The sequence below is a fragment of the Triplophysa rosa genome, linkage group LG17 (genome assembly GCF_024868665.1).
Source record: "Triplophysa rosa linkage group LG17, Trosa_1v2, whole genome shotgun sequence".
NCBI classification, from domain to species: Eukaryota; Metazoa; Chordata; class Actinopteri; order Cypriniformes; family Nemacheilidae; genus Triplophysa; species Triplophysa rosa.
This window is the reverse complement of record NC_079906.1, coordinates 21,241,936-21,269,546: the sequence shown is the minus strand read 5'-3', so window position 1 is coordinate 21,269,546 and position 27,611 is coordinate 21,241,936. Positions and strand designations below refer to the sequence as shown.

Here is a 27,611-nt window from a genome sequence, read left to right as displayed (position 1 = left end):
TGCTTAACACCTGGCCACATGAGTAAATAATTAGACCAAAAAAAGATGATTCAAAATATTTATTTATTAGCTCATGTATCAAATGCAAACTTTCGTGAAGAAAAAAACTTGCAATTTGGTTGCATATAATTGCAGCACAACGACATGATAAACACAGTCAAACTGTATGAATGAGGTTATAAAAAGTCATTTAAAAACACATAGCACCGGATCAGAGCTGATACGGATCCAAACCAATAAGAGCTGTTTATCTGTGATAGCTTGTGAGTCAACAGCAGCTGTAGAATTTGGCTGATGATGAGAGAATTACAACATAATTACATTTGACATTCATTAAAGATCACAAGAGCACCCCGACCGCCTGCCAACAAGTTTAATGTATTCAAAAATTGATTTCAATGAAGCAATAAATAGTCAATATCTTTTCCACGGCACGCCAAATCATTGCAAATTGTCACTTTCGGATTGCTGAATATTAGTTTATTTTCTAAGCACACTGTGATATCACTGTTGATGGAGGACATCCACAGACTGCACACAAAATTAGATTCCCTTAAAAATGAAAAATCAGCTACCCTTATGCCATACCAAACCTTATCGACTGACTGATTCTGTGGAACGCACACACAAAAAACAAAAGAAAAAATGTGAACATGGTAAATGACACAAAAACAGAATCAGTTGTGGCTTTCAGTTTCATCAGTTTGAGAGCTAAAGGTGAAAGTAGCAATTACTGTGAAAAAATGTTTCCATCTATTCTTCATAGTAACAATTCCATAAAAAAATCTTCTAAAGACTTGATAAACAAAAGAAATTCATACAGGTTTGGCAGAGCACATGATACGTGTAATTACTTGTAATGATGTGACCAAAGGTTTGAGATTCAGATAAGTGATGCGTTCTGAAGAATGACAATAGTTCTTCTAATACTGTCCAGTAACATTTTAAAAAGAACTAAACTTTGTGAAGAGAAAAGAGCTAAGAGATTAGATGCATAAAAGTCCCTTGGATAAAAACACATCTGTTGAACAATCAACAAACTTCTGAGGACACAGTGAATACATTTTCTCTGAAGAGTCTGTGACATTCTTGGCAAACTTTTCATGGCCTTTCAAAGCCGAAGGATTGTCTGCTATCTGGTTCTTCCATAGCTGGACAATATTACTGCTTCAATAAAATATCATAAAAGCAAAAAGACAGACACAGGCTACAGTCTCTATTTCCCTGAAAACATCTTAAATAAAGCCTGAATGTATGTGCTGTTGTCTGCATCAGAGACAGAGATGTGATCTGAGGTCAGATCAAGCCATTCATACATCAGAATAACAGTTCAATGCCATGCCCATCAGTGAATCATGAAAAAAACATGAAATGGATCGGCTCCCGCTATACCTTTATTACTGTTATTGTTATATTTTTATTCATGAAGACACGAAATGAACTGTAAACACCTAATCATCAAATTAAGTGAGCTTTAGATACAACCAAATGAATATCTAACAACAATAGTGCTTTTTAATATACCTAGAGTCATAAAATGCTACAATTGAATGTTATACATATGATCATTTATTAAGTAAATGTTATAAATATATTCTATAAAAATGGAGAGACAGACAGAGTGTGTGTGTGTGTGTGTGTGTGAGAGAGAGAGAGAGAGAGAGAGAGAGAGAGAGAGAGAGAGAGAGAGAGAGAGAGAGAGAGAGAGAGAGAGAGAGAGAGAGAGAGAGAGAGAGAGAGAGAGAGAGAGAGAAACGAAAATATAAAGAAACACCTGAAATATTTCTTAATAAATTGACCGTTTTTTACTTTAGAAATAACAGATACCACTAATACCAGCAGGGAGCACATCACATAATGAAAATGCTGCGCATATTAATTATATACCATCATATTTCAGCTTCAAATTCAATTCAAGTGCGCAACGGTGATTAACAAACACTTTCATATAGGTTCGACCCCACAGAGTGCATGTCAGATCGAAGCCCCGTTTCTAACTACTCCACAACCCACCCACCCCCCATCAATCGCGTGACGCGTGATTTCTGCTCTGTTCGCTCGCTCGCTCGCAGCGCAACATTGTCACCGGCGCGCATGCAACACGTCCCTTCAGAAACACTGGGCTGGTGCTGATGCTGCGAGCATCCCACGGATTATGACGCTCTGCATTCAGCACCATTTCACATTTACACTATGGATCATGACTGCTTTTCTCATCCACGCCTGATAAAACTTCTGCGTGTTTTGTTTTTTGCATTAAACGATCGCGTATCAGGTCCGTCTCGCATCTTAACGTGATCATCTCTGTTTCTGGTAAGACTTGATATCCGTGGGAATCGGAACCGGGGATTCTAACTCGTTTTGGGGTAGTTATGCTTTCACGGTCAACTCCGAAGCCATTGCGCGTAACAAACTGACGCTTTTTATTTACTTGCGTTCTTTTTTGGCATCGCCAAAAAGCTCAGAGGAGATTTCTGAAGTCGGGGACTGAATTGGCTTCTCAACACCAAACTGAAAAAGAACCTGTGCAATGGGTAAGAACATGAAGCAGTGCATATTTTCTATCTCGGTTTGTTAAATGAACACGTTGTCGCATTAAAGTGCGTATGCCGTGCCAAATTCACATTCGCCAGAGGCACGTAACGGGACGCATGCAAATTAAACTTAAATCCTCTGTGCCAAATGCAATAATTGCGTAATGTGTTTTTGAAAGCGCTTAATGAATACGCAATGTGTGCATATGCAATTGTTTTCTAATTCATTTCACTGGGAAATGCATTTCTCAACCTGATTTCTGGCTGTTGTGTTTCGCCTCCCTGATCGCAAATCACTACACACATTCATCTACAGATGCCAGGAATGTAGTCTAAAGAGAATTATGAAGCTAAAATATTTTATAATATGTATTAGCAATATATTTAATGACATACAGCCTATAATTGAACCTGTTGTCTACAATTGTTGAAACCTTTAACTGTTTATTTTCTTATTTTTTGTGGTTCAGACTTTAATAGTCTTGAAAAAGAGATACAATGCATATTCAGATTTATAAGCCTCAAAAATACTTAATTGGATAGAAAGGGCAGTCAGTTATATAATTGTTTTTTTAACAGAGGCATATATGTCACATGCAAACGCCTTGCGCTTGCTCTGACTGATATTAAAGTGAGGCTTTTTACTGTGGTGTAATTGGTCTCCCGCTGGCAGTGCAGTGGAATATGATCAAGATCGTCTGGGTATCTTTGCATTCTGGACTTTTCTCAGAGGTCGGCTGGGATTCATAATTCTACATTTCTGTGATGGCTTCCACTGAAATCCACAAGTAGTTCTATCCTCATTTGAGTCAGTAGCCATGTTACCATCAATTACGGCCGTGTTTTAGAGAGAGCGCCTGCGTCCGTGGACACTGCTGATTCTTTATGCAGCTTCTGTACGTGGTATAAATAGACGTCCGCCCCGGCAGTCACTGTACTCAATCTCTGGCAGTCACTCCAGATCACCTGGTATAAAACAGAACTTGTCCTCGAATGCACCGATGAGTCACGATTAACTTTTAACATCCGAGATTCATTTGACATGACAGATAATCAATTTAATTCCATATTCCTGGAATAAAAAGTGAGAACCTAATGGAAGTTCTTAGCCTTCCTATAATGAAGTTTTAATATGATATCCCTGATTTAGTGAGATATGCTGTCTGTTTGAAATAAACACTTTTGGATTAAAACCAAGCAGTCTTGGCCATGGTCTAATCCATTTGAGCAAAACCAACAGTTGTGTTGAAATAAACCTGGAAGGACCCACCTTCCCCCAGTCTGTAAAGCCTGTAATGTGGTTCGAGCTGAAAAAGCAGAAGGGTTCTCCTCACGGGAAACCGAAGATGAATAGATAAATCCTTCAAAAAAAAAATATTCAAAGGATGAAACCATTCCCGAGGCAAATCAGTGTGTCATATTATGTAGACATGAATAACACAACAGATATGTTAATCTGACTGTACACTCAATGTATGCAAAAGCAAGCAAGAGAACACCCCAGCTGATAGATGCAAGGTCCGTCAAGATTCATTTAATTCAATATTAAGAATAAAATGCATTTATCTTAAAGACTCCTGGGCACGGAGGCCCTGCACATATGGCACAGGTCTAAGTGCATTAGAAATATTCAGAACTCACAGTCGTGCACTGCAAATGAGCAGTAATATAGTTCACCATCTCTAGTGTTTTTAACAATGGAGTCTATTCGAATATCCCAGCAATAATGGAAACACTGGATTTGACTAAGCAGCGATACCACTGAGATATGAGGTGATGCTGTGGAAGATGAACTTGACCTCTATGTCCATAACAAAAATCTGAAAAGCAATTTTTTTTTATTTTAATTTTTCAGATTAGCACCTTTTAACAATCCAATCAATTCCTGAAAGATAAAATCAAGATCCGCATTTCATTCACATTGACATTCATTTGTATAGCGCTTTTCAAAATGGATATCATCCACAAAATGCATGTTAAAGCAACATAGTTTTAATCAAAGTTGATATCAAAAGGCATAGTAAGATACAGTACATGCATACATTTTTTGTGTGTATTTTACAAAATCAACACAATGGCAATTTATTAACAGAGATTTGACATTTGTCAAATTTGACACGTCTTGTTTTGTACTATCGGTCTTGTTAAATATCTGAAATTTGGGGCTATGAATGCTGTTTAATGTCGACTTCAAAAGCAAAAAAGCTACGGGGAAAGACGTGGTTGAATGATTCTCAATTCCAGCCGCACCATTCACGGAATAATTGAAATACTCACCACCATAAGATGTTTTCATCTTCTCCTCAGGCAAATGTTGGTTGGCTCTCTCTTACACGGTTTGTGTTTCAATCATTTGATGACGCATAACGGACTCAAATTAGGATTAGCTATGCTTTTATGACGGTCATATCAGAAAGAAAAAAAAAAGAAAGTCCAGAAAATCTTGCAACAACGGTCCACCGGGGGCACCCTGCCTCTCCTCGTGGATCGACAACTTGAAATAGCTCGAAAACTTTGATGAATCTCAGCTTAAGGTGTTTTACGGTTAGTAACTCATTCTGTGAACTGGGGATTGACTAGACATCACAAGTCTGAAGGATGGCTGGAAATGAATCCACCACAAAGCGAAACATCAACCAACATCCTTCAAATGTTTAAACACAAAGGCCGACCCGAGAGTAACGCTCAACCTTCTCCCATCTGCTGCATTTCTAGTTGCTGTTGGTCGGCTCTTTTGATGAAACGATGACTCTCTGCCGGCATCAAAGATGTAATTACTCTTGTGTACCCAAGAATTGGCTAAACGTGGCTCGCCTGCCACATTTGCTTTATTCGGTTTGTTACCCTGGTACTTTATTCCTCCCACCTCACAGCATTACATCTAGTTTCTTAATCATCTCCTGCTGGGTCCAGTCCGGGTATTACACTTCATGTCAGGGTAATAGACCACTGCAGCATTCCTCTGAAATATCAACTTGTCTTTTTGCCAAAGGAGACGGCCGCGCTGTTTCTCCCACTCGCTCGCTTTTGCTCCTGATGTCCACATCAGGCTTAATGGCCTTTGCGAGAAGAAACATGAATATGACTGTCATGAATTGTCAAATTGAAACCTAAAACAGAGAACAGATGTGTAAGGAATATCCTAGCTTCCTTTCGGTTGTATATTGACAGAATGAGGCATTGAGAAGATTTGTTAATTCTTTAAGAAGCTTTGTAATTCTTTAAGAAGATTTTAAAAATGTTGGTTCAGCGTAGACACAGCAATTGTCACAAATGAAAATGTAGGCTTGCGATGGATAGACGCGTAGTCCCATTTATTGGGTTGTCATATGTCATGTCTAAGTTACACAAGCCATAGTGTTTTGTCACCTGCAAATGTTTCAGAAAGCCGTTTTGTTGGCTGAATGATTGATGCTTTCTGTCCCACAGCTTCATTTAGATCGAGTTGAATGCGGTCTACCCTGAATATGTTCATATGTTTAAAGAATGTTAAAGGGATTTCATCCACAAATAAAAAAATCTCTCATCATCTTTTCACCCTCGTGTTGTTCAAAACCAGGGGCGCAACTGCACATTTTCTGAGGGGTATGCGAGATCAGTATTGGCGCCCCCCATCGGCCACCCCAATTTAGAAAACACACAACAAATAAAAATCCGCAGACAAGTTGTATATTACCTTTATAGTCATTCTATTTTACATCATGTGAAGGTGACAATCAGATTTGCATCTATAACACAAGCATAAAGGTTTCCTTTTACAGAAACACTTTTCCAACTGCTTCACAGTGTAACAGATACACAATTCTGAAAAGATAAATAACAATCTGAAAAGTAATGAAACAAAGCAGCAAAAAGTACATAAAGTTTATGTTCAGACATACACAATAAATTAGGGCAGAAACTAACGATTATTTTAATAACTATATAATTGGACGATTGTTTTTTTGATTAGTCGGATAACAGGCTAAACAGTTTTTAAATTGATCTTTTGCTTATAATAACTAAATAAGACTTCAAATAAGGCTATTTATTGTATTCTTTGAAAAGTGAGTTTCACTTATGTAGTCTAGAATTTTGACATTTAAAACCTTTAACAAAAAAACTTGTCAAGTTTTAAACAAAAAAACATTTTTAAATATCCCAAATATAAGTAACAATCGAGTTGTAGCCCATAGATGTGCTGATGAGGAAATAAACTTATTTTGATCTTTAAAGTTATACATTTAGATTATTGTTATCAGAATAAGACGTATCACATGATATACTCGCATTGTATTTTTTTGTTCTTTTCCCACTTAGGCCTACTTTAAAACGAATGCTTAGTTTGTGGTTCATTAATATTGAATAAAAACACAACAATAAAATTAGCCTATGTTAAACATACCTTTACTGTGCACTTATAATTAAAATATTATTGAAAAAACGAAATAAGATGGATAACAGATATTATAACGCAAATAAATAAAAAATCTTTGGATTTTCCCCTTGCTTTAAGCATTTTTAGTTTGTGGTTCACATTTTATGAAAACATAATTAAAGTAAAACAAAGACAAACTCACTTACATTGAACGCTCAAATTATTTTTTTATTAACAAACGTTCTTTTGCGCTCTTGTCTCTGTCATCCTATCAATCATTGCGCTGTTTCAGTGTCCACACGCAATATCTCCGGTGCTCTGTGCTGCGCGCTGTTTGCAGAAGACGTAACTGCTCGCGTTATGTGAAGGACACGGACCTGACGTTCAAACTGCACAGCTCGCTTTGTCATATGGGGAAAACGCGTCCGACGATTAATGAAGAACCCGATAATGCGTGATAGTGGGAGACGTAACAGCTTTAACAACTCAGACTCACCCGAATGTAATTATAAAGTGTCATGAATGGTGGGTGGTGAGAGACACGGAGACAGAGGACCCAGGTGCAGACAGCGGGTAAGGGGTTAACACAAACTTTAATAAATAAAAAGCAACAAAACAAAGACCCACGTGGGGGTAAAGTAACAAACATNAGTTTCTTTGCTCAATCCATTTGGTCATTTGACTGTGAAAGAGTGATTGGTTGACATAATAACTTGATTAAATAAATTATATATTCATTGAACTCGTTTAAAATGCTAGACAAAAGTGAAACTAAAACGTTTTAGATAATGACTTTTTCGTTATATTTTTTATAACGTTTTATTTAAAAAAAACGTTAAATAATATTTTGGCACAATGGCGCCCCCACTTGTGCGGCGCCCCTATGCACCGCATATACTGCATACCCCATTTTTGCGCCCCTGTTCAAAACCTATATGACTTTCTTTCTTCAGTGGAACACAAGAAAGAAAACGTCTCAGTGGTTTTGTGTTCATATAATGGAAGTTAATTGGGGACAATGTTGTTTGGTTACCAACAAAATATCTTCTTTTGTGTTCAGAAAAAAGTCAAACAGGTTTGAAATGACATGAGGTGAGTAAGTGATGAAAGCATTTTTATTTGGGGTGAACTTGCCCCCCGTAGACCTCTCAACGGAATCTGTTTCCACAGAACACTATTTTGACTTTCTCAAATAAGAAAAATAAACAGGAAAGGTAAAAAATTACGAAAGGAGAACTCTAACGTTGCACCATTTGCACGTTTAAACCAGAATGGGATGTGATGCAACTACCTGTAAAATACTGTTTACATGGAGAAAACGGCTCTCATACTTACTTTGGTAATGCATAACCAAGACCCTCACTTCAGATGACAGCTCAAAAATTAAACTTGAGTTTTTTATTTTGTATTTATTCTTTTTTATTTGATTGCATCATTCATGTACAGCAGTGACCTTAAAGTGATGTCTGGAGGATGCGCCGTCAGATTAAATTAATCCATCAAAAAATGAGGTGAAATGTGATAAAGGCCTATTTATGTTATCCTAATATACAGCACAAATGATTGGAAATGAACAAAAAGCACAGATCAAATAAAGCAAACATTGATAAAGTTTTATAATTTATCATACAACATTTTTAATACATTTTTAATACCCACATGAATAAAAAGCAAAGATGTCAATTTCAAAAATTGGACATCACTCATGGCTCCATATAAGCTCATACATTTCAGCTTTTAAACCCTCCACCCTCCTGACCTCTTTAAGACAAAGTAGTTTCTATCAAGTCACAAATTCTAAACTTTGTACCCAGAAAAGAGTTGTGAGCTGAAACACTGTGTATCTCAATGCTAAATTCCTTTACAACACAAAGTTAAAACCTCAGTCCCTGTATCCTCCTCCATCCATAAAGACCACACGAGGTGGCTGTGCTTTTGAAAACAGCCCTATCTTCTCTTGATTTTAAACAGTTAAGTAAGAAGAAAACATTAAGAGAATCTCCCCCGCAAACCTTTAGCTTCTAATGACTCTCAAAGGCTTAATTTCCTCATTGATTTCTTTAGCAGCCAGACCTGAAGATTGATCGCCCAGCTTTACATCCAGCCTTCCGTGGACAAAGTTTTTCTGTTGTGCGAATTTAATAACCGACGAGAAAAAATGTTCACGAACCATCGAGTAACCCATTGCTCATGAAATACCCTAAAGATCAACCTCAACATACCTCCATATCGCCACCATTCTCTTTCGGTGTTTTGTCGGCAATTAAAAGAATATGCAGTATTAATGGCTCATATAATTACTTACATGATATTGTCTAGCAAGGCATGTAAGGCACTAGGGAAAACAAACCACCTTCTCGGTTGCAGCGTCTCTCGTCCGAAGAATTACCGCATTCTTGTGGGTATTTATCCATTAAGGCCATGGCACTAATGATCTCCGCTGCTAAGAGCAGCCATGCTCTTTCGGTGCCATCTCTGCTTTTCGATAACTAATCAGCAGACGACGGGTGACTGGCCTTTAGACACAGAACAAAACATATTTACTGCACCAATAGGATGCTATTATATAAAATTGATGACTGTGTAAAGCCTCACTGGTGTTGCACGGCTCCTCTTGTAACAGGAGCGGAGCAAAGCAGAAGAACAGCAGGGTACGAATCGTTCATATGTTCCCGGCTAATGATACAAGTAAACTTTTTAGAAGAATGACACTGATGTCGCTTTCCCTCGCACGCAATTTAAGATGCTTAACTATTGGCTGCCTTGAGCCGAATGGATTTGTGAATGTATGCTATTTTTACCCAGTGCCATTAGTTGAATCTTTGATGGGGGTGGAAACGGCAAGTTGTTTGGCGCGAATGCCGAGTGCACACGTTGGATGTATGCTAATGAGTTCTGCTCCATTCATTAAAAATCTCTTCCCACTAACCTTCCCATTTTGGCCTAGGGTACATTAAATGGTGTTGTGCTAAATCACAGATAATTTTGCTCAAGCTCAGTCAGCTTCCCAATGCATTTTCAGATTTTGTGCATTACGGCCCCCACACTTCATAGGATGTTCCCTACCCATTGTTGTCATGACTCATCTTGCTCTGTTTGATAAAGAAATGGGTTGTTACACACACACACGTACCTGCAAACCTCGAGTGAGCACTTTAACTGACCCAAAATGTCCGTCTGTGTTTCTGTCTGTCTCTCCGCAGGGCTCTCACTATGGGACGGGCGTCTGTCATGTTTCCTTCTTCACATTTCTGTTCTCCTGCTGCTCAGCAAGGGGGAGAAGATGTGCCCAGCGAGCTGCCGCTGCGAAGGCAAGATTGTTTACTGCGAGTCTGGCGGCTTTCAAGACGTCCCGGAGAACATCTCTCTGGGGTGCCAGGGGCTATCCCTGCGGTACAACGGCCTCCTGGTGTTGTTGCCGTACCAATTTGCTCACCTCAACCAGCTGGTGTGGCTCTATCTGGACCACAATTTCATCAGCATCATGGACAGACTGGCCTTCCAGGGCCTTCGCCGGCTAAAGGAATTAATCCTGAGCTCTAATAAGATCACGCTGTTACAAAACGGCACGTTCGAGGCGGTTCCGAACCTGCGCAACCTCGACCTGTCCTACAATCAGCTAGAGGATCTGGCAGCGGGGCATTTTCAAGGGCTTCGCAAGCTTCAGACCCTTCACCTCCGGTCAAACAGTATCAAAAACATTCCCGTTCGTACGTTTATGGAATGTAGAAGCCTGGAGTTTTTAGATTTGGGTTACAATCGCCTGCGGACTATAACTCGGACGACCTTTCTGGGCCTACTGCGGCTGACGGAACTGCATCTCGAACACAACCAGTTTTCCAGGATTAATTTTTTCCTTTTTCCACGCCTCTTAAATCTGCAGGCTCTGTATCTGCAATGGAATCGCATACGGACGGTTATTCAAGGATTACCTTGGACGTGGCACACCCTGCAAAAATTGGATCTATCGGGCAATGAGATTCAGGTTTTAGATCCTGCCGTTTTTAGGTGTTTGCCCAATTTGCACACGCTCAATGTGGAGTCTAACAAGATCAGCAACGTTTCACAGGAAGTGGTGTCATCGTGGATCTCCATCAGCACCATCAACCTGGCAGGTAACGTATGGGACTGTAGCGCTAGCATCTGCCCTCTAGTGTCCTGGCTGAGAAATTTCAGAGGAACGAGAGATGCCAGCATCATCTGCAGTACTCCCAAATCCCTACAGGGAGAAAAGGTCATGGACGCCGTGAGGAACAACTCTGTATGTGAGGAGATATTCACGGTGGAACCCACCACGGAATTAACTCTTCTTTTAACCACAACAACATTTTACGTGACAAAGCCACCCACAACCACCACGACAACACCTTTCACCACCACTACACAGCTTTCTCAAGTTACCCAAAGACTTTCTCCAAAGCTTTCGTTCCCTGTTCAGTCCGATAAAGGATTCCCACCACGTCTCACGGTCACGGCCAGCACCTTACCTTTCACCCCGGAGCCGGAGTTCGAGCACATGACTTTCCACAAGATCATCGCCGGCAGCGTGGCGCTGTTCCTCTCCGTGTCGCTCATCCTGTTGGTGATCTACGTGTCGTGGCGTCGATACCCCAACAGCATGAGGCAACTCCAGCAGCACTCCATCCGACGCAAGCGCAGGAAAAAGACTCAAGAGCCAGAGCCCGACATCAACTCCCAGCTGCAAGAATATTACCTGAGCTACAACCATGCCAATGTGGAGACCATTGACTCTTTGGTTAACGGGGGGGCATGCACCTGCACCATCTCGGGCTCCAGAGAGTGCGAGGTATGACCGACCGCTAACAAACGCATTCTCTGCACCGGGGAGTCAGAGGTAAACTTTTTCAAGAGCATGACTGCCCCTCTTTTTCTTTGCTTTTTTTTCCCCAATGAAGCTTTAGCCTATGGTTGTTAACACATTTGAAAAGCTCCCATTTAACTGCATAAAGAACAGTTGAAAATTACATTTTGTCATTATTTACTCGCCTTCATATCATGCCGTTGTTTTCCGTGCGGAAAGAAGGGGAATGTTTTTGATTAACCTTCGCACGTTTCTTTCATGCAGTTCACAGTCGCCGTGTCTATTAAGTTGGGAAAAGGACTATATATATAGATAAAGATCATGTAGTCCACATTGCTCATGCACTGTGTTTTTCAGAAGCCACGGGGCAGCTTTGTGTGAGAAAGTCATGTGGTGTTGAAATGATGTGAGGGCGAGTAAATAATGGCAAATTTTATTTGCGGTGAAACTTTTCCTTTAAGTTCTGTTTACTTGGAGCTGTGGCACAGTGAGTAGAAGATGTGCTCACATCATATAAGATCAGTGTGCACTTGGGAACACATTTGAATATTGCCTGTGGCATTCCCCTACTCGCTCCCCTCACTCCCTAACTTCAGACTGCGGACCCCTGTTTTCATATACCCCCTATACTGTACTGTTGTCTTTGCCTTTACATACAGTACATATAGAGACAGACAGGCAGGCAGGTAGACAGACAGACAGAGATAAAACAGCTAAAAAAATAGAAAGTATTGACAGATAGACATACAGACAGACATACCAAAACAATGAAGAGAGAGAGGTGGAGAGAGACAGATGAAACAAATTGATATAAGAGAGTGTATAGATAGATAGACAGACAGACAGACAATGAAAAGAGTTTGAGGAGAGATAGACAGACAGACAGATAGACATACAGACCCAAGTGGAAGAAAGGGAGGTGGAGAGTGGCAGATAAAACAGATAAAAGAGAACAGATAGGTGGATGGATGGATGGACGGACGGAAGGAAGGAAGGAAGGAAGGAAGGAAGGAAGGAAGGAAGGAAGGAAGGACGGACGGATGGATGGACGGATGGACGGATGGATGGATGGATGCATGGATGGATGCATGGATGGATGGATGGATGGACGGATGCATGGATGGATGGATGGATGCATGGATGCATGGACGGATGGATGGATGGATGGATGGATGGATGGATGCATGGACGGATGGATGGATGGATGGATGGATGGATGGACGGACGGACGGACGGACGGACGCACGGACGGACGGACGGACGGACGGACGGATGGATGGATGAGAGAGAGATAAATGAAGAGAGGGATAAAACAGATGATAGAGAGAGAGGAGAGGAGAGACAGACAGAAAAACTGAACGATAAAGGACAGACAGACAGACACACACACACACAAGACGAAGAAAAGGAGGTGGAGCGAGACCGATAAAACACAGATAGATAAAAGAAATATGTGGAGAGAGACAGGTTAAACAGACTAATATAAGAGAATGTATAGAGAGACAGGCAGACAGACACATGAGGAAGAGACAGAGTTGAAGAGAAACAGAAAAAACAGACCGATAAAAGACGGACAGACAGACAGACACAAGAGGAAGAAAGAGAGGAGGAGAGAGACAGATAAAAGAGCAGAGTAAAACGGCTTTTTATCTCTCTCTCTCTCTCCACCTCTCTTTCTACCTGTTCTGTCTGTCTGTCTATACATTATCTTATATTAGTCTGATATAGATAGATAAAAGAAAGATGTGGAGAGAGACAGATAAAACAGACTAATATAAAAGAGTGTATAGATATACAGACAGACATAAGCAAGAGAGAGAGGTGGAGAGAGACAGAAAAAAACAGACAGACAGACAGACACAAGAGGAAGAGACAGAGGTGAAGAGAGACAAATGACAGACAAATGAAGAAAGAGAAAGATAAAAGACAGACAAGCATGAGATAAATTCATCCTGTGACCATGGCATAAGTTTATTCAATACAAGGTTTTAAGTGCTTTATAATAGTCTCTATACTTTTCACTTCATAGTGTTATAGTCTTAATTCAGAGCAAACAATGTTGAAGTGTGGTGTTAGTTGACTAACATTAAACCAATCACAGCAGCATTATTGTGAGTCCCTGTTATCAGCCTCGTGTTTATCATGAAATAAATAGGAACCGACAGCGTTCAGTAATTATACACTTAAATTATGACGTTTATGTTGCAAGGCATTGTTTCTCTCTAGATGCATTATACTGCATGGATGCATTCTTTAGCCTTCACCAGCACCAGCTGTTAGAAATCATTGTACATTCATGTATTCCATCACCTTCAATTACTGCCTAGTGTTTAACTCCAGCATCGTTCATTTGATCCCATCTTCAGCACTCTCTCACAAAGAGTATGACATATTCAGTTTTTACATTTGTTAAGTGGGAATGCTTATTTGTTTGTGCGTGCGTGCTTGTGTTTGTGTTTGTGGCCAAATGGCGTGGTTCTAACAAGCCTAGTCTATCTCTGTCTTTTTGGAAGGTGCAAAATAATTACAGGTGCTTTATAAAAGCTTTCACACATCTAACAAGAAAATAGGCAACCTGTTTGAAGGAGAATAAACTTTAATTACAGCCAATTTGATTTCTAGTCCCAAGAGAAAAATGAAGGCAAGTCGCAACAGGTCATCCTCCTTGCGTTCTTAAAGTTTAAACATCATTTTTTCTGCCAAGCATCACAAAGTGGCCTTAAAAGGGGTCACGTCATAGGAACCTGAAATTCCTTTACTTTCAATGTACCATGAAAATATGCAGCGCTTCAAATGACTCAGAACTGCAGACTTTCCAGCAAAAAAAGCAAACTTTTGCAACTATCTAACGTCGGACAGATAACAACTTCTTTTCCCAGGGTAAGGAGAGAGGGTGGTTATTTAAAAAAAACTTGCAGGTCACACTAGGTCAACGTGATCTTCCTTGTTCATCATTTTTTGCCAAGCATCACAAAGTTAAAGGGGTCTAAAACGAATATTACCGTTTGCTTTAGATGTAATGCAATGTGTATACTCGATTTAAGGTTCAAAAACGCTGTATTTTCCACATACCGTGCATGTTTATATCTCCTCTTTGCCCCGCCTCTCTGAAACAAAGCTGATGTGCTATGATTGGTCAGTTCACCAGTGCGTAGTGATTGGTGGAATACTGCAAGCTTGTGACGGAAATGTAACGCCTCTTACCATATTTGGAACATCAGGTTCCTCTTCAATTGTGCTGACAGGTACGCCCACCTTACTTGAGTATACATTTGGGCGGTCTCAGTCAAATCAGACCACCAACTGATGTAGATTTGTGGGGGTGTGGTTACACGAGGCGTTTCAGGCAGGTCTGTGTGAGCGTTCGCTTTTAGATAGAATGCATCTTTTGTTCTCACACTTTCATTTTTGCAATTTTACGTGTCTAATACATGCACGGGCAACTTATAACACACCAAAGACACGGAAAAACATGAATTCGCGCCATATAACCCCTTTAAGACGAATGGTGATCATAAAAATATTAAAGTTTTATATATTAAAATATTAAAGTTTCTATTAAAGTTTCTGAAATGACGTCTTTAAACTTTAACAATAGTGATAAAAGCCTGATGGGTGATATTCAATGCCATTTTACTCTGCTCTGTGGTTTCATACTGACGTTCGGTCAGCGCCCCTCTGCGTCACCTAACACGCAGGATACCACTTTGCCGTCGTTTTTCGGCGAGCGGGGTATTCCGTTCGCTATACACTCCAGGCCGAGACACGTTTAATTCATCGCATTTGTAAAAATACAATTGGTTTCATAAACATTTATTGTTTCAAAGAAATTTGGAGCACCTAAACTCACCCCCGCCCTTAACCCAACCACTTTTCATAAACGAATGAAAGTACAGTCACAGGTATTTATTGCACAAACAGACCAAAAACAGTATAAAAGTATTACAAACAAACAACTCGCGTTGCAGACCTTTTGAACCGAAGCAGTACGATAACTTTCTATGGAGAACTCCACGTAAGCATGTCGGAGTTGACGACGTGAGCCAATACCGTTTCACGTTCAAAGCAGACATAATGATGCAATTAGTCACGAGACACACGAGAGCCAATGCTTTATTGCACAAGCAAAACTGACGTAATGCTTTCTTCTTGGCGGCAGATTTTGAACGACTCTGTACACGAGATGTACGGCAGATGGTGATCACTTTCGCAGCTGTTCCTCATACTAATCGATCGTTGGGCTTTGGTACACTTATTTGTATATTTGTATTTTTTGAACGACACTGTGACTGCTTGTATCTTGTATTTAATTTTATATAATAAATAAACTGTTACGTTAATTGATCAGACTGCCTGAATAGCGTCACGTAAACACAATTATTCTGGCTGTTAAACTGAAAATCAAACCCCAACACGTCATCATTCCAAAATTACACCCCAATATATAATTTCAAAATGACAGTAAAATTTGCGTGGCCATCGCGTCTGCGTGTTGACGCCAATTGTTTCTCATGAAAAGCAACATATTTCCAACACTACTGTTGAAAACCACTTAAACAAAAATAATGTCATACTCTTAAAAACTCTTTGATCTGAGAGCATGTCTAAACGAGTGAAAATAGTTGTGGAGAAAAACACAGTCACGCCAACAAATTAATTTCATTACAAAGATAAAAATGCTTTTAATAGGCAGACAACAATAACTCAGAATAGATGTGAACTTCTTTAATGCTGTTTCAAAGCATCTCAGACAGAGACCTCAAGAATCTGTTTGAAGAAATAATTCTACACAAATAGTGAGTGATCAAATAGGACAGTCTAGATCTAATTTGAATTCTTTGGAGTCACAACATAATTCCTATAATAACATTTATGTTCTTTTATGAAGTAATTTGAATTGGTTTACTAATGTTCTAAAATATGAGGGAAAAATGAAATAAAACCTTTGAATGGTGGAGAACAGAACATATCTATCAGGCCTGATTTTAAGAAGCCTTAAATATTTCAGGATTGGTCACTTTCAAATATAATTATTGATCATTATTGGTCATTATAGAATCAGCAAATATAACCAAATCTGCCTTTAAAGGGATAGTTCACCCAAAATTCTGTCATCATTTATTCACCATCTTGTCATATCAAACCTGTATGACTTCTGCAGAACACAAAAAAAGATATTTCGAAGAATGCTACCAAACAACGGCAGCATCCATTGACTTCTGTTGTATGAACACAAAACCAATACAACTCAATGGTTACCGCTGTTGTTCAGATGACAGAATGATGACAGAATTTTCATTTTTGGGTGAACTATGCCTTTAAATACAAATGTTATACAGTATGCTGTTCAGGCACAAATGTGTCTCGTGTCAAGTGGATGCTGTAATTCTATATTCTGCATCTCCAATCTTCTGGTCATGGTAATCATCAAGAATGTTTCCTCGTCTTGTCAATAGCCCTTCCACCTCAGACCTCCGACTCTCAGCATGAAATAGTTCCGTTTTTCCGCTGAAGGTTTTTAAGAGGATGCTTGCTTGGTTATTTATGTTTCTGGTGAAGATGTTGTGCCCTAGGCACCATAGAGAAATCGACTGTACCTGAAGCTGTAATTCTGAGGCCTAGCACGGGTTTCTTCATGACAAACAGCAGGATCAAACTCTGGAAATGTATTTCAATGTATATACGCAGCAGGTCTGCGTAACGCGGCTCTTCAATAAGGAGATTTGTGATTATTACAGCATACGCCTGAGTGAATACAGATTCACAAGAGATTAGAGTCCCTGTGTGATTCTCTGAAACTTTGACAGCTTTTATTTCATTCCCAACTCAAATGAGGAAGTAATACAATTAGATTCTGCATAAAGCAAATGAAGCCTATTTTAGGACAATTAATATTTTTCCAATGTAATCCTATTATGATGACAACCACATTTCCTCCCAAATTCTAGTCATCATACGTTTTGGGTTCATTTCCATCACTTATACTCAGTAGATTTACATTGAAGCTTTAACAATGAAGGCATTCATCTTAAATGTAATGTCATACAAAAATTACTACACAGCATACAAAAAATATACTGTATATATATATATATATATATATATATATATATATAATATTAGTATTATGTAAAGTGATAGTTCACCCAAAAATGAAACATCTGTCATCATTTACCCACTCTCTTGACATTTCAACAAAGGCATGCACTTGCATTGGTTTTGTGTCCATGCAATAGTTCTTCAAAATATCTTCTTTTGTGTTCTGCAGATGAAAGAACGTCATACAGGTTTGAAATGACACGGGGGTGAATAAATGATGACAGAATTTTCATTTTTGGGTGAACTATCCCTTTAAGCCAATATAACAAATACAGTACATCACAATTATTTACAAAAGCCAGACTTAATTTCTATTGTTTAAAACGTGATTTCTGCAATACTACTGTCATCATTTTAATGACTTTAAATTTGCACTCAGATCAAAAACGCGCATTTCTTCCCAGGGGTGAGCCAAAGCCATCATCTTTAACACAACAGGCTAAATAGATGAGTCAGAAAGTAAATGTGTATTAATAGACAGCACTCGGCACGTTCCCGCAGGACAATCAAGCGTTTGTTTGGTTTCAGGAGTCTTCTGATATCAGACTGCAGACTGACAGATCCGAGTAAAGATGCTAATATTCTTTGTATCTGCATGACACGGTTAACGGATGAAGAGGGATTTGTTACATGAGACGCCAAAGAAAAGAACCAAAATGACAAAGATCTGTCGTCGATAAGAATTAATATGGAGCACTTCTGTATCTGTGCTTTATTTTAAGATTTTTAGATGAAATATAACTCCTGTAAAAAATGTACTTGGGTTATGGAGAGTCCTGGCGGTCATATAAAATTTATTCCGAGGAATATTACATCTTCACAAAGAGATGTGCTCATATATTTCACATGTTGAAAATGTCAAGTCGGTGTCGTCATCCTGAGGGAGTCATTCACATCACCTCAGAATATTTGTGAGAGGAATAAAATCCGGCAGATGATCATAGGCTTCGCTTTCATCTTCCCACCTGAGCCCCCAGTTTGCATTTATTCCTTACTGCAAAGAAAAAAAACACCAGTCCATCTTATTTTTTAAGCCCTCGTCTCTGACCAACCATACAGGTTGTCATACAGATCACTTTTACAAAATCTATTTCCAGTGAATGAAACGAACGCTGCCTGGATTAGACTGGTCCACCTTACACTCTTAAAAATAAAGGTGCTTCACTATGCCATAGAAGAATTTTTTTGGTCTAAATGGTTCCATATCGAACCTTCAACATCCGAAGAACCTTTCTGTTTCACAAAAGGTTCTTCGTAGCAAAAAGGATTCTTCAGCTTATAAAAAGGTAAGAAAGAAATGGTTCTTTAAAGAACCTTTGACTGAATGGTTCTTTGTGGAACCAAAAATGGTTCTTCTAAGGCATCGCTGTAAAGAACCTTTTAAGCACCTTTATTTTTCAGAGTCATTTCTATAAGATCAAACCTTTATGCTAAAACACACCAAAAATGACGTGATTTTAATGTTGCGACATCAGTTTGTCCTGCCCCATGCCAATGTTGTTGCGTCAAGCTGGTCACGATCCACAAACAAGCAAAGCCATGTTTTGAAAGCACCACAGAGGTTGACATCTGCTTGACACTCAACACAGCAGGTTGGTGGTTTTGCGCCCGCTTAACATTTCGCCTTAAGAGTCACAACGGTTACGAACTCTCTGTGCCACCCCACACCATGACTCATTGGCCAAACAGGAGAAAACACAAAACAAACAAAATCATTTGCATATCGACCGATAGCATCATTTATTTCATTTCAAAAGATACCGCAATTATATTGTCTTTGTGAAATCTTTTAGCCGTGATAACCGCGTAATGAAAATCTGATACTGTGACAGCAGTAGGCCTATACCACCAGCAAGCACAATTACATAGTGTATATGTGACATCTTATGTTGACTTTAAATGTTTAGGTTTTTCAAAAGCACTGTTGTTGTCTGTATCTAGCTGATATAAAGTACAATGGCAGCAATGATTTCACCTTTATTTCGCTCCATCAGCTATAGAGCTATTTAGTGCCCTGTTTGTTGAAAGCTACTGCCCTCTCAAGCTCTTACAACACACACACAAACGCACGCAGAAAGACCCACACACACACGGAGGCCGCTGGCTGGCCCACACTATGTACAGTAGGTGATCTCAGGTCCACAGGCAACAAGAACACACACACACCCACACACACACTGACAGACACACACACGTCTGGTTTATTATCCTCATGGGGACAGTCCATAGGCGTAATGTTTTGTATACTGTACAAACTGTATATTCTATCCCCTATCCCTAACCCAACCCCTAAACCTAAAGATCATAGAACACTTTTTGCATTTTTAGATTTTTAAAAAATATTGTTCTGTACAATTTATTAGCTTTTGTGCCCACGAGGACCTCAATTTTGGTCCCCACGGTGACACGAGTCCCCATGTGTTGGTGTGTATTCAGGTTTAGGTCCCCACCGGGATATACAAACATGAACACGCACACTCACACATACACTGACAGACACACACACACACATACATACACTGACAGACACACGCACACACACACACACTGACAGACACACACACACACTCACATACATACACACACAGACACACGCACACACACACGCACACACACACACGCAGACAGACACACACTGACAGACACACACACACACAGACAGACACACACACGCAGACAGACACACGCACACACTGACAGACACACACACACACGCACGCACACACATGTCTGGTTTATTATCTCCGTGGGGACAGTCCAGACAGACAGACACACACACACACGCACACTGACAGACACACGCACTCACACACTGATAGACACACACACATACACTGACAGACACACGCACACAGACACACACACATGTTGGGTTTCCATGTTTTATGGGGACATTCCATAGACGCAATGGTTTTTATACTGTACAAACTGTATATCATATTCCCTAACCCTAACCATCACACACAACTGTCTGCTCTTTCACGTTTTCAAAAAAGTGAATTCTGTATGATTTATAAGCTTGTTTCCTCATGGGGACAAAAAAATGTCCCCACAAGGACAAGGGTTTTGGATTTTGCCATCTTTGTGGGGACATTTTGTCCCCATACCGTATGGTTTACCCTTTCCACACACACACGCGCACACACACACACACATACACTGACAGACACACACACACACAGGCTTTGGTTGACTATCCCCGTGGGGACAGTCCATAGGCGTAATGTTTTTATACTGTACAAACTGTATATTCTATCCCCTATCCCTAACCCTATCCCTAAACCTAAAGATCATAGAACACTTTTTGCATTTTTAGATTTGTAAAAAATATTGTTCTGTACAATTTATTAGCTTTTTTGCCCCTGGGGACCTCAATTTTGGTCCCCACGGTGACACAAGTCCCCATGTGTTGGTGTGTATTCAGGTTTAGGTCCCCACCGGGATATACAAACATGAACACACACACACACACAGACACACGCACGCACACACACATGCACAGACACACACAGCGTGAAGGGAATGTATGCAGAGTTGGAGGGACAGTTCAGCAGAGGGGGGTCAGAGGAAGACCTGCCTTATTACAGAAATCCATTGGCTCAATCTCTTCATTACTGCTCTCTCGCTCTCTCTCTCTCTCTCTCTCTCGCTCTCTCTCTCTCTCTCTCTCTCTCTCTCTCAGCACTCCATCTTTCTTTAAGGAGTGAGGGAGGAAATTAAAGTGAGCAGGAAGCAAAGAGCAGAATCCATCTTGGATTAAGGGTGCAGATTAAAAACAAACGGTGCAGCGGGATGTTAAGGCTATTTTTATCATACTGCCGTTGCACTTCATCACAGAGACGTCGAATTTGCAGGAACCTTTAACCCAGCGGCTAATTAAATGCTCGATCGTTAACTCATGTGTAGGCAGTCAATCTTCAAACTTTTCTCACCTGTTTTCTTTCTTCTGTAGAAATTTTGCAGACACCCTCAACTGCTCTTTTTCAGTAATGAAGTCATGCTGTCAAACTCCAGAATTAAAAGCATCATCAAATACAGCCGCAGAAAAAAATGAAGATACGTATTATGTATTGTGGTCATTGCAGTGCAGTGTCTGTGGAATTTCAACAAAATCAAACCTCAGGAGTGACAAAGTCATCCGACAGCAATGTGAAAAATAATGTTTGAACTTTTCCTAAATACATGTCGAAATATTACTGTCGTATTGCTTAAAAGTGAATATGAACTTGTTTTGTTTTTGAGGTCTGAAAAAATACAAGAGCATCTTTTCCGTTATGTTCACCTGTTTCTCCAGTTTTCATTTTCTGCAAATAAATGCAAATAGAAATTTGAAAATTGGGAGAAATATTGTTTTGAAAAAAACATTTAAATTTGGGTCTGTTCCACACATCAAGCTATTAAAGGTCTTAAGTAGGGGTCGGGTCGCAAGGCCGCGAGGGTGGGGTCGCAAGATGATTTCCAGAAATCATTTTTTATTATTAGGAATACCGTATTTAATCAATAAGTGTAACAAAACATAAAAATATTAGTTAAGTTAAAAATAAAAGCATGCAAATAAAAAGCCATCAGCCTTTGGAATTTCCTCCCCCTCGATCGTGACCGCTGAGGTGATTACGTCACATTAGCAACCGCATTAGGTTAGGTGCAGCAAATCAGTTTACAGCACCACGTTAAACATTCCCATTTGTGCACGCAGATTGTTTTTCAGGCTTTAAATTAAGGATATTATTTCGCAGACAGAAAAGCCATCATCCTCAGGTAGCTACGAAAAGAGGCTGGCATTTGCATAAAGAGGACATCCATCAGCACTCGAATCAGTTTGATGAAATTTGACTATAAAGTCAGATTATGTTAGACTGTGTTCTTTTGTGTTGTCATTATGTGCGTGTTTGGACAGACCTAGTGCGCGCAATGTTTGTATACTTTAGCCACCTCCGAGGATAGTGGGGGTCTCGAGTCCCTGGCACTGTTATTTTGGGGGTCGCGGGCTGAAAAGTTTGGGAACCCCTGATGTAGAGGAATGTTGTGCAAAAGTGGTATGAATTACCTTTATGGTGGTTTTCTTGTGAGTTTTGAAACTTGACTTGGCTAAAGTATTCCTGCCATATTCTTGAAGGTCTGAGACAAAGACAAAAGCATTGTGTTTAGCATAGTACTTTGTAATAATGTATGCATAGATATATATACCTATGGCACATTCAGACATGTTGACGTAAAACATTTCAGTCACAGTTAATGGTTTTCCAAGATGCCACAACATTGAACAAAAATTCCTGATGAAATATAAGATAAGACAATTGACAAATGCAAAATAATGATGTACAGAATGCCGCAAACAGTGCCGTATGCTTGTCTTCCATTCTGAACAAAACCACCAACTACTTAAACATTCACATCCAAACACGAGTCTATCCTGCAGAGCGCTTTGAATGTAAAAATATAACATTTAAACATTGAAAATCCCAGAATTACAAAAAATCTGGTTACTGGGCTGCATTGTAAAAGTTATTTAACTTCATTTAGTTCTTCGCCGCTAAAAGCTGCTCCACATTTTCCCTCACACAGTTTTTCACCTTTTGCTTAAAATGTTCCCCTCCGAGAGCAACGCAGAAGCCTGAATACAGCGCGCCCCTGCCTGCAGATGCCCGTCTATTTTTTCCACCAACATTTGACTTATCAGAGTCGCTCTCCTGCGAGTAATAGAGACAATTATAAAGATCCAAACTCCTCAGAGCCTCTGGGAAACGCATTTGCATACCGCAGTCGCAGCCGTCAAAAAGAGAAAATTGTTGCATGACCTACATGCTCGCTCTCACGATGCACTTTTTTCATGTTTCCATGTTACCTGATGGGAGCGCGTGTGTGTGTGTGTCATCTCTGGGATCCGATTCAAATTGGAATAATGTAAAAATAAACCAGGTACAAATGAGGTCTGATTGCCAAAGCATTTTTCTTCCCACACACCGTTATTCGACACATCTGTCCTTGTTTTTTCTTCTTGTTCTGTTCGCAGCCAAACACCGTGTAGTCAAAGGCTGGTTCCCCACTGGAGCTAAGAAGGGCTGAGCCTGGTTAGTACCTGGATGGGAGACCTGCTGGGAAAGCTAGGTTGCTGCTGGAAGAGGTGTTGGTGAGGCCAGCAGGGGGCCTGTGGTCTGTGTGGGTCCTAATGCCCCAGTAAAGTGACGGGGACATTGCACGCGCAAAAAGTACCGTCTTTCAGATGAGACGTTAAACCGAGGTCCTGACTCTCTGAGGTCATTAAAAATCCCAGGATGTCCTTCCAATAAGAGTAGGGGTGTAACCCCGGCATCCTGGCCAAATTCGCCCATTCGCCTCCTAATCATCCCCATATGTACTAATTGGCTTTGTAACTCTGTCACCTCTCCACCAATAAGCTGGTGTGTAGTGTGCGTTCTGGCGCAATATGGCTGCCGTCGCATCATCCAGGTGGATTCTGCACATTGGTGGTGCTTAAGGAGATTCCAGCCTTCCATGCAAAGCGCTATATAAATGTAACAAATTATTATTATTATTATTTTCATTAGATAGGCAAAGAAACTATAGCAAGCTGTCTGACGCAGTTCTTGTCATACAACACTTAGTTCACAGTGAGCATATTTGACAAGCTTGAAAAAGAACACAAATAAATATAAACTAATATCAAATACACAAATAAATATGATTTAAATATAGAATATAACACATACAAGACTTTTTAAGACATACAGCCGTGGAAAAAACTAAGACCAATCTCAAAATTATTCTCAGTTTTTCGGAATTTACTATTTATAGGTATGTGTTTAGGTAAAATGATCACAAAATTTCAAATAAATATATGTTTTTTATTTGCATTTATTCGCAGAAAAGGACAGGTCAAAATAACAGAATAGACGCTCAAATTCAGACCTCAAATAGAGCAAAGAAAACAAGTTCATATTCACTTTTAAGCAACGCAACAGTCATATCTGTATGATGTATTAAGTTTTTTTTACAGTTTTCATGCGTCTTGTCATGCTGTCAATCTTTCACGTTGCTGTTGGAAGACTTTGTCACTCCTGAGGTTTCAGTTTGTTGAAATTCAACAGACACTGGACGGGAATGGCCACAATACATCTAGAAATGTTGATTAAATGAACATTTGGAATGATCACTTCATTTTGTTCACAGCTGTATATAAGTTGATAGTAAATACCCAAATATCTGTATAAGTTAGAAATTTGTATATGAACTCACATGTTTCTCATTGAACACTCTGATGCAATGTGCAAAGCACATTTCTTTTACAGTTGATCATTTTACAAAGTACTTTAACCTTTAATTTCTGAGTTAAAAGAGAGAAACCTCCAGGCAAGAATATCTCTTTAGGACATGCCCACCATTATACTCCCATCCCTTGTCTGCAGGCTTCTGCAACAAGACGAAATGTGTTCAAACCTGCCCAAGTGTCGATGTGTTTATCTGTCATCATAAGTATTGATCAGTTTATTTGCATGTCTGCATGATTCACGATTGCGTTGTGCATCAGAAAGGTGGAACACATCGAGGTTTGTGCGTGTGGTGCAGTGCTACAGATGAATATGCATGAGTGTGTTTTGAGCGTGCATGTGTTGATAAAGCATGTACAGAGGTACATTAATACTGACCTGGAGCTATGCAGTAGTACAGAAACTAGGAGTTCTGTTCAAAACTGATGGATGAGTCAGTAAGAACTAGTCGCTCTTTTCTGGAAATCTCTACTGCAAGGATGATGAGGTGGAAATTAAAACGCTATTAATGATGCATCTCCCCAGCAATGAAGAAGGTCCTCGGGTCAGAGGCTGGAGTGATTTATGGCAATAAAGAAGAGATCATAGAATCAAGATCAAAGGAAAACACATGAAGATGTGCTCTGACAGACTGTAGTGTGGGGGTTATAGGAATCTGGCTTGCATCATTTCTCACAGGGATAGTTCACCCCAAAATAAAAATGAATTTCCTCACCCTCAGATTATTCCAAACCTGTATGCATTTCTTTGTTCGGCTTAATACAAAGGAAGATATTTGGAAGAATGTCAGTAACCAAAAGATCTTCCCCATAGTAGGGATGGGAGTCAATGGGGGATGAGATCTGTTCCTATATAAAAATATGCATAATAAAAAAAAGATATCTTGAAAGGAATCTGCAAAGTGGAAAATGTTATTGCTCAGAAGGTACTCTTTCATGGCTCAGGAGGCCTGATGTAGTTCTCAGTTGTGTTTCATGTATCAACTTAGCCTCTAAAAATGTCCAGGAGAAATAAAAACAGACAAGTGTTAAAATACATAAAATACTCTGGATTTGGTTAGATTTGAAATGAGAAATGTTTTGAGTTTAAATTGAGATCTTCGATAATATTGACTTTTGATTACAGACTTCAAATCTGAGCTCAGTTTGAGACATTGTTGAGATCTTTTGATTTCTATATGCTTTTTCATGAGAAACATCTGAGCAGAGGTGGACGAAGTACACAACTTCCTTACTTGAGTGAAAGTACAGATACTACTGGTCAAATATCACTCCACTACAAGTAAAAGTTGTAAAGACAGATTCTTACTTGAGTAAAAGTACAGAAGTACGTGCTTTTAAAAGTACTCAAGTATTAAAAGTAAATTTCCTTTATGTCAGTTGTGCATTGTTTTATTGTCGTATACCTTATGCCCCTGAAGCACCCTACTGAATACACAGAGTAGCTCACAGTATCAGTGGTATAAAGGAGTAGTTCACTTCAACATTTACCCCCATTGACTTTCCATAGTCGTTTTTATTCCTACTATGGAAAGTCAATGGAGGCCAATTTTGCAGTGAGCAACTCCTTTAAGAGTTTTATATGTTTAGCACATATATGTTTAGTTTAGATATAATCCTGTATGATCATTTAACCTAATTATCCTCATTAGCCCCCTAGGCCTATATGTATTTATGAGCAGTGTTCTTTAATTTGTATATTCCCTTAACCAGTTTTAGCAGCAATTTACCAGTAAGTAGTAAGGTTCTTGTAAATAGTAAAGTGTAGAAGCCATGTGTTTGTTGGATTTATTACCATTTGTGTGTTTGTTGGATTTATTACCATTTGTGTGTTTGTTGGATTTATTACCATTTGTATTACCATAATTTAACTACAAACATAAACTATAGCTAGTATAATGAAACTATGGTATGTTTAGTTGCTGTGGTTTTACTAAAGATTATTAATTGGAGTATGGTTCCTATATTTAGAAAATGGTAAATTTGTGGAAAAACAATGAATTTTTTAATTAGAATGAGATTTTTAAATTAAATTCCTCTTTGTAGTGTGTTTTGGGTTTTATTCCAATAGGATTTACCATCCCACCAATAGAATCCATCACATACAAGTAGACAACAAGTAGTACAATTCCCATTATAACCATTAAATCCATTACATGGTATGTTGTATTTTGGGCAGAGTTCCATTGTTTTTATTTCAACAGGAATACTTCAACTATAGTTACTTCAGTAAAAACATCATTCATTCTCCAAATCGCTTTAAATGATATAGCAGCAGATCAGAAGTTAACACGCACGTGTAGCTCAAGGTGTATGTGATGCTTATTTACCGTTTAGCCGTTATGTCGATCATTTTCATGACAATGTTTCAACGATCTTTGACTGATCGTAACCCACACATGATTACACTACACTTTAACATGTGCCTTTTTCGTCTTTTAATGGTCTATTTGCCTTTTCAGAGCGCTATCAACGGTGTAGCAGCGCCTACGTTTACATTAGTTTAGCGGGGAAGATCCCAGAGTTGCCAGA

General features: G+C 39.4%; 1 protein-coding gene across 2 annotated transcripts in view; it reads left to right on the top strand.

Moving 5' to 3' along the window:
* The first annotated feature begins 2,074 nt into the window (after nucleotides 1–2,074).
* Nucleotides 2,075–27,611, top strand: part of lrrtm4l2 (leucine rich repeat transmembrane neuronal 4 like 2) — a 32,094-nt gene continuing 6,557 nt past the window's right edge. Inside the window, exons 1-2 of one of the 2 annotated variants that reach the window (XM_057357423.1) lie at nucleotides 2,075–2,534; nucleotides 10,095–11,698. In XM_057357423.1, coding sequence (XP_057213406.1) covers nucleotides 2,531–2,534; nucleotides 10,095–11,698 — 1,608 coding nt within the window. In that variant the 5' untranslated portion in view covers nucleotides 2,075–2,530. Of the gene's footprint in view, nucleotides 2,535–10,094; nucleotides 11,747–27,611 lie in introns of both variants that reach the window. The other variant, XM_057357424.1, reaches the window with a different exon arrangement.